Here is an 8,716-nt window from a genome sequence, read left to right as displayed (position 1 = left end):
GCCTTCTATTGCTCAGGATTACAAAAACAAAAAACAAATCTATTATTTTTATAAACATTTTTACAAGCATTTATAAAGAAAGCATTAGTGAAGGACAAAGTCTCTTAGGATAAGAGCTGAACAATGAGGCTGGTCAACTTAAAAGATAAACAGTAAAACTTTCAGTTTAGTTAATTAGTACTTAATAAACTTTACTTCCTGATACTAAACACAGTCTAGAGAAGTGGTCAGCCTGAGACTTCAGATTCTTCCTCTAGTGCTGCACAGTACTGTTCTTCTGTTGGAAAAATGACTGGTCATGCTATATGTCTGCTTGTGCTGATAGTCTTCTCGTGCTTTACCTTTGCCTGCACTGTAATCACCATTATTTTGCTGGCTACACCACTGGCTAAAGGTGAGTTGCATTTAAAAAGAGGTTTTGTTTTTTTTTTAAATCTATTTTGCACAAAAAGCTTTTTATGTTATGTTAAAATGCAGTATTATTTACAATTTTTCATTTCCTATCAATCATGTATAGAAATAAAGGTCATACACCAAAAAAGAGCACCAAACCATGATCCCAAGTAATAAAGGTCAACATATAAGCTGCATGTAATGCTTCTTTTTTTTTTTTTTTTTTTTTTTACTGAAGAGTACATAGAATTCAGCAAATGCTGGCAGAGGATTGGCAGAATAGTGTGATTGGAAATCTTAAAACAGACTTTTGAAGCCAATTCAGTAGAGCTGAATAGCAGTTTAGAGAGTGGCACCATGCCTTCTGCGACCATTAAACATTATTCAAATCAACTTTATCATACTCTGGATGTTCTCCCTCTCTGCAATGCCTGCCCATTTCTATCAATGTGGATGATGCAGGAAGTGTATCCACCGTATGTAAAACAACGCCTCTCACTAGCTTTCAAATGTGTTCTCGTAATGAAAATCAAATTAGATTTAATCAATTTGATTACTATAATTGGCTGAACCTAGTGTATGATTTTACAATAGTTGTGGGGCCTTAGTTTTAGATGATTTGCTTTGTTTCTATTGAGCTGGAATCTAATGTATTTAATGTTGTTCTTATTTAGTTGTCATCTTTTAAATTGTGCCCGCCGCACTCTACCCAGCCCTCCCAGACCTCATTGGGGGGTCTTCTCCCTCAGTTACTGCCGCCCGCTCTTTCCCTCCCTTTTTCTCCTGCCCCCCCCCCCCCAGCCCTTCCTCCCGCCCTTCATTCCCCTTATATTCCCCTTCTTACTCCCCTGAATCCAAGCTTCACATCTAATGTTGTACATACTATTATTCGGTATTGAAGTCTTATAGTCATTCCGCATTAAGCTTCTAATGTTTATTGTTTAATGTAACGCACTCCCGCGACAGTTCTGTTTTACTGTGAACCGGTGTGATCTGTATACTGTACAGGAATGTTGGTATATAAGAATTCAAAATAAATAAATAAATCTTTTATTAATTATCTGTTGTGGCGAAACAGGAGCTTTGCATGCTCTGTGGTTTATTTTTCTGTCCATGACAGTTTGATGCTGGGAGCCACGACTAGAGAGTGAGTTCAGCCTCACCCCTCAAACCCCTCCCCTTAAAATAAAAGGCATCACAACAATAGAATAGAAATAAACAGGCTGCAGGTTTTATTTAAATTACAACATAAATACAAACCCTCTACCCAGGCCTGTATGAATTATTCTTGAAACCGGGCCCACACCCCCTTTTCACCTACCACAACACCAAGCAAGGTAGCACATTCAACACCGAACCCCCCCCCCCCCCCCCCTGTATTTCCAAGCAAGGAGACCCTACATCAGGGGTCAGGAACCTTTTTGGCTGAGAGAGCCATGAATGCCACATATTTTAAAATGTAATTCCATGAGAGCCATACTAACTACAACCCCCCACCCTCCTGACCCCCCCCCCCCCAAGATCTACCAAATTAATTTACTACAACCCCCTACTCTCCTGACGCCCCCAAGACCTTCAAAATTAATTTACTACAACCCCGAACCCTCCTGACCCCCCCCCCCCTGACCTGCCAAAAGTCCCTGGTGGTCCAGCGGGGGTCCAGGAGAGGTCCGGGAGCGATCTCCTGGACTTGGGCTGTCAGCTGCCAGTAGTCAAAATGGCGCCGACGTCCCTTTGCCCTCACTATGTCACTGGGGTCCGACCAATGGTGGCGGTAGCCCCTGTGACATAGTAAGGGCAAAGGGCCATTGACGCCATTTTGATTAATGGCAGCCGACGGCCCTTTGCCCTTACTATGTCACAGGGGCTACCACCACCATTGGTCGACCCCAGTGACATAGTGAGGGCAAAGGGCCGTCGGCGCCATTTTGACTACTGGCAGCTGACAGCCCAAGTCCAGGAGATCGCTCCCGGACCTCTCCTGGACCCCTGCTGGACCACCAGGGACTTTTGGCAGGTCTTGGGGGGGGGGTCAGGAGGGTGGGGGGTTGTAGTAAATTAATTTGGAGGTCTTGGGGGGCGTCAGGAGGGTGGGGGGTTTTGTTAGATTTTTACTTTTTTATTAAAGATTTGTCTGCGAGCCAGATGCAGCCATCAAAAGAGCCACATCTGGCTCGCGAGCCATAGGTTCCCGACCCCTGCCCTACATCCTGGGCATTGTACCCCCCTTTCAGGTGACACGCCCTTTCTGTCAGCCCCGCAGCTGCCATACCTCCATGAGACAACTTCACCTTATTCTGAGAACTCCCTACTGGCCCAGGTACCTGCTAACAGCATTCTCCCTGCTGGGAGTTTTCTGATTTGGTGTATGTTATTTATTTATTTTATTTATTTATTAAAACATTTTTTTCCACTTATATCAACACAGTCGTGGAAAGGAGATTACAATGAAAATTAAAGTAACATTCAATAAGTCAAATATGTACTACAAAAAAGATAAAAACATGTGTCCTGTCTGCTAACAGGTTCGGCTTAAATACCTAGGTCAGCCATAAGCCTCATTGAATAAGATGTCCTTAAGATGTTTTCAAGAAAAGACTATGTTATTAAGTTCTAGCAGCCAATTTGAAAGGGCATTCTTGTTGCGCTGGAGGTGGACCCTTGGCCTGGTGCAGGATTGGTACGACCCTCTGGTCGGACCCAGAGATTCCGGTGTAGGGTTCCCAGCACGGCAAAGCTGTAGATGAGATAGACTGAGAATTAGATTACTCACTAGATGGTAGCTGTGATGTAGAAGATTTCCACCAGGCAGAAGTAGATGGTTCCAGGCACCAAGGCAGGAGAGCAGGCCCTCGAGGAGCAAGTACCTGATCCCAGTATGGCACCTGAAAGAAGAGGAAGGGCCCCCGAGAAGCGGGTACCCAGGTAGTAGTTAGCCCGAAGGGCAGAGAGAGAGAGAGCTTCCAGCGGCAGCAGGGAAGCAGCAGAGCAGCGTAGACCGGAAGAGTCCAAACCAAAACCAGACTTTCCAGTCATCCAGTCTTCCAGTCTTTGCTAACTTGATTAGCTAGCAAGTGAGGGCAGGCTAAATACCAGGACGCTGTGATGTCACTCGAGGGGGACACCCCCGAGGTTCGTGCCATAGCTAGAATAAAGATGTGGGTAGCGTGCGCACCCTAGTAGGCTCTTGGGAGGAACATGGCGGGAGGCAACGCCATAACCATTTCGGGGACACCAGAGAGGGTGGCTAGCAGACACGGCAGTAGCCATTTTCCCAAGGTAAGCGGGAGGAGCCGAGAACAAGGTGAGGCAAACGGGGCGAAGCCGTCTGAGACCGACGGATGCAACATTTCCCAAGGAGGCTTGTGGATGTGGGAACAAATATTCTGTCTTGCTCTGGTTTGTCCCAATCAAAAGAACATAACTTTGCCTCTGATAGTAGGGACAAAGATTCTTAAACACCTAGTGTATGACTGTGAAGAAATGGCTGGCCCAAACTACATCAAGAAGTTAGCCATGGAAAAGGATTGGGTGACTATATATCAAATGTATGCTTCTCATTAGAATTCCAGTCAGAAATTCACCAGCCTGTAATGGCAGATTGTTGCATCCGTCGGTGCTAGATGGCTTTGCCTCATTTGTCTCACCTTGATCATGGTTCCTCCCGCATCCCTAGGGAAAATGGCTGCCACCGCATCTACAAGCCGACCTCTCCGGCGTCCCCGGAACGGCTATGGTGCTGCCTCCCACCATGCTCCTCCCAAGGGCCTACTAGGGTGCACGTGCGCACGCCACCCACATCTTTATTCCAGCATTGGCATGAACCTCGGGGCATTCCCCTCTTCTGACGTCACGCCATTCGGATTTATAGCCTGTACTTTGTTGCTAGCTCGTTCAGTTAGCAAAGGATTGGTTTCGGCCGGTTCTAAGCTACTCTACCGCTTCCGTGCTGCCGCTGAAAGCTCTCTCTCTGCCCTTCGGGGTATTGCTAACCTGGGTACCCGCTCCTCGGGAGCCCTCTGCTTTATTTCAGGTGTCTTACACGGATCAGGTACTTGCTCCTCGAGGGCCTGCGCTCCCTGCCTCGGTGCCGCTACCTAACTTCTTTAACCTGGTGGAATCGCATACCAACAGCAAACATTTAGTGAGTAATCTAATCTCAATCTATCTCATCCACAGTGCTACCCTACTGGGAAACCTGCACCAGAATTCCCCTCTACCAAAGGGGTGAAAAGGGTCCCCTCTCTTAAGGGTCCTGTGACTGCTACTTCCAGACTACCTCACTACTGCCACCTCTGGTGGTATACTACAAGCTGTTAAATAAAAAAACTAAACTCTGTGTTTGTGCATCTGCATTTAGCCCAGTACTGTGGCGCCTCATGGGGCTCCTTCCCGTGGGCATGGTCATCTGCCACAGTACCCAAGAATCCACCCAAACATCACTTAACCATAACAGTTTGCTAACTCATGGATTCAGCTCAGCTCACCGCATTGCAGGCCATTCCAGGCCTGGCCCAGCGAATCTCTGAACATCAGAATGCGCTGGAGAGTTTGACTACTGCATTCAACTTGCTGCGCACACAGATGAATTTACCCTCCACTTTAGGTAAAGAAGCTACACTGCCAGAAGTGACGGTCAAGACTATTGTACCTCTATCTGCTCCTACACACTTCTCAGTGGAGGTTTGGAGATGCAGAGGTTTTATTAATCAGTGTTGCATGCACTTCTCCCTGCAACCTAGCCATTTCCCCACAGCTTATGCCAAGACCAACTATATCTTGTCTTATCTGGACGGAAGAGCGCTGACTTGGGCCTCTTTGCTGTGGGAGCGCGAGGATCCTATTCTACATGACATTGAAGGATTCCTCGAGCTATTCAAGTCTGTTTTTTATGATCCTGCCAGGAATACCACTGCAGGATCTTCTTTGGTTCACTTGAAGCAAGGTAATAAACCTTTGGCTGACTTCACTATTGAATTCAAGACACTGGTGTCCGAATTACATTGGGACCCTAAATGCCTGAGGACCCTCTTCTTTGAAGGACTGAACTCTCATCTGAAAGACGAGCTCGCTGCTCGTGAAATGCCTGAGATCTTGGCTGAACTAGTAAAGTTGGCAACAAGGATTGATCACCGACTTCGTGACAAGGTTCAAGAGACCAAGACTCCCAGAAGACCTTTCAGGGTGAAACTCGAGTTAAGTCCACACCAGGCTGGTTCCTCCGGTTCCAGTTACTGGCGAAGAAGAACCAATACAATTAGGCCACAGCCATCTGACAGCTAAAGAGAGAAGAACAAGGAAGAAACTGGGGCTGTGCATGTACTGTGGACAAGCTGGCCATGCTGTTCAAACATGCCCTATATGTCCGGGAAAATGGCAGACCTAAGTCCTGCGGGAGTACTCTTCTTACATCTTACTGCCCCCTCTTCGCCGCTCTCTCTTCCTGTATCCTTGATCTGCGGACCCTTGGAGTATCAGACTCTTGCCCTAGTGGACTCAGGGGCAGGAGGTAATTTCATTCTTCAACAATTAGTGGATCACTTGCGGATACCCACTACCACTATGAAGTCTCCGTTACTCTTAACTTCAATTCATGGAGAGCCCTTGCCGGGTGAAGTAACCCAGCTCACCGAACCAGTATGTCTGCGGACTGGTGCTCTCCATTCTAAAACTATCTCCTTCTTTGTTTTAGAGAAGGCCATGCACCCTAAAGTGCTGGGGTTACCATGGCTGCAAGAGCATATGCCGCAGTTCAATTGGGCTATGCTGGAGCTGTCACGATGGGGCCCAGACTATCACAGTAAATGCCTGATGGAGGTTGCTCCTATTCGCTGCATGCCAACTACCCCAGTGATGCCGGGGTTGCCACCTCAATATGCAACGTTCCAAAATGTTTTTTCTAAAGAAGTTGCAGACGTACTACCGCCTCACAGATCCTATGATTGCAGTATTAATCTGAAGCCGAACACTGAACCACCCAAGGGATGGGTGTACCCTCTCTCAGTGGCAGAGAATAAAGCCATGTCCGAGTATATTCAGGAAAACCTTCAAAATGGCTTCATAAGACCCTCCAAGTCTCCTGCTGGTGCAGGCTTCTTCTTTGTGGGGAAGAAAGACAGAACTTTATGTCCGTGTATAGATTACAGAGGTTTCAACGAGATAACTGTGAAAGACCGTTACCTGCTACCTCTCATCTCAGAGCTATTTGACAGACTACAAGAAGCCAAGATCTCCAAGCTTGATCTTAAAGGAGCTGAGGCGATGAATGGAAGACGGCCATCAACACCCAGGACGGTCACTTTGAATATTTAGTGATGCCCTTTGGCCTGTGCAATGCTCCAGCTGTCATTCAAAATTTAATGAATGACATTTTCAGAGATCTCCTCTAGAAATGTGTTGTTATTTACATATATGACATCTTGATATTCTCTCAAGACATGACCACTCATCTGGAGGATGTCAAAAGAGTGCTGCAAAGACTCCGTGACAATCATCTATACGCTAAGTTGTCTAAGTGCGAATTTCACAAAGAATCAGTGCCCTTCTTAGACTATATTGTTTCCAACCATTGGTTCCTAATGGATCCACAGAAGCTGGAAAGCATAAAGGATTGGGCTCAACCCATGGGTCTGAAGGCTCTCAGACATTTCTTAGGGTTCACGAACTATTATAGGTCTTTCATCAAGAACTACTCCTCGCTCACTGTTCCGCTTACAGCTATGACAAAGAAAGGTGCCAATGTTGCTAATTGGTCTACGGAGGCTATATCTGCATTCCAGAAACTAAAAGACGCCTTCTCGAGCAAGCCGTGTCTCCGACACCCGGATCCCACTAAGCCCTTCATCGTTGAGGTCGACGCCTCAGATATTGGCGTAGGGGCCATGCTAAGCCAAGCCGGTGATTCCAAGGCCTTACACCCATGCTCATTCTTCTCTCGTTGCTTCTCTCCAGCAGAGAGAAATTATGGAATAGGAGATAAAGAGCTCCTGGTGATAAAGATGGCATTCGAGGAGTGACGCCCTTGGCTCGAAGGAGCAGAACATCAAGTCACAGTCTTTACAGACCAAAAGAATTTGGAATACCTCCACCACGAACAACGCCTAAACCATAGGCAAGTGAGATGGTCTCTTTTTCAACAGATTCGACTTTATGCTGAAATATCACCCTGGAGATAAAAACATCAGAGCTGATGCCTTATCTCGCTCATTCCTCTCTGAGGATATTCCAGAAGAACCACAACACATCATTGACCCGAAAAGAGTTATTCTGGCAGCTACTCACTCAGTACCTGCAGGTAAAACCATCATACCCAAGAACCTCAGAAAAAAGCTGTTAGCATGGGCTCACGACTCCAAACTGGCTGGACACCCTGGTCAACGCAGAACTCTTTCTAAACTACAAAAGTTTTACTGGTAGCCCACCATGAAGGAAGACACAGTCTCCTACATTGCTTCCTGTGCAAATTGTGCCAGACAGAAGACGCCACCCAGTCGTCCTTGGGGTCTACTCCAAACCTTACCAGCACCAGACGAGCCATGGACACACATTGCTACATACTTTGTAGTGGACTTACCACTCTCAGGAGGAAACAACACGATTTGGGTAACTGTAGATCGGTTCTCAAAGATGGCTCACTTCGTGGCTCTCCCTGGTTTACCCACACCTATGGAGATAGCCCAGCTCTTCATCACGCACATCTTCCGCCTACACTGCATGCCTAAGCACATAGTCTCCAATCACGGAGTCCAATTCACAGCTAAATTCTGGAAGGCATTGTGCAAGAAGTTTGACATTTCTCTCAACTTCATCTCAGCATACCATCCTCAATCCAACGGGCAAACAGTAAGGATGACTAGGACACTCAAGCAGTTCATTCGTGCCTAGGTGAACACTCGCCAGAATGATTGGGCAGAACTGTTGCCCTGAGCTGAATTCGCCATCAACTCTCATCCAGCAACATCCACTGGATCAACACCATTCGAAGGGGTTTACAGACTACTATCATTGCCACCACTGCCACTTCCACTGTCTGTGTCATCCCCAGCAGCTCAATCTACTGCCAAAGAAATTCAACAACTCTGGACTCAGACCAAAGAGATGCTTCTCAAAGCAGGACTTCGAGCTAAGAAAGGATACGATGCTCACCACTGCAAGGCTCCTGATTTCCAGCCTGGTGACTTAAATTACCTTCAGCTCGCTTCACTCCTCACTTCGTTGGACCATTTCCCATTCTCCGACGACTAGGCAATCTCACCTATAGTCTGAAGCTACCACCTACATTGAAGATTCATAATGCGTTCCACGTCTCACTATTGAAGCCATT

At 46.7% G+C, this 8,716-nt stretch overlaps 1 protein-coding gene across 1 annotated transcript in view; it reads left to right on the top strand.

The window, feature by feature from the left end:
• The first annotated feature begins 232 nt into the window (after positions 1-232).
• LOC115085177 (mucin-5AC-like) overlaps positions 233-8,716 on the top strand; it is an 85,213-nt gene continuing 76,729 nt past the window's right edge. The window contains exon 1 of the mRNA XM_029590880.1: positions 233-394. Coding sequence (XP_029446740.1) covers positions 289-394 — 106 coding nt within the window. The 5' untranslated portion in view covers positions 233-288. The remainder of the gene's footprint in view (positions 395-8,716) is intronic.

Source organism: Rhinatrema bivittatum, chromosome 2, assembly GCF_901001135.1.
Source record: "Rhinatrema bivittatum chromosome 2, aRhiBiv1.1, whole genome shotgun sequence".
NCBI lineage: Eukaryota > Metazoa > Chordata > Amphibia > Gymnophiona > Rhinatrematidae > Rhinatrema > Rhinatrema bivittatum.
This window is presented reverse-complemented; position numbering and strand designations above follow the sequence as displayed.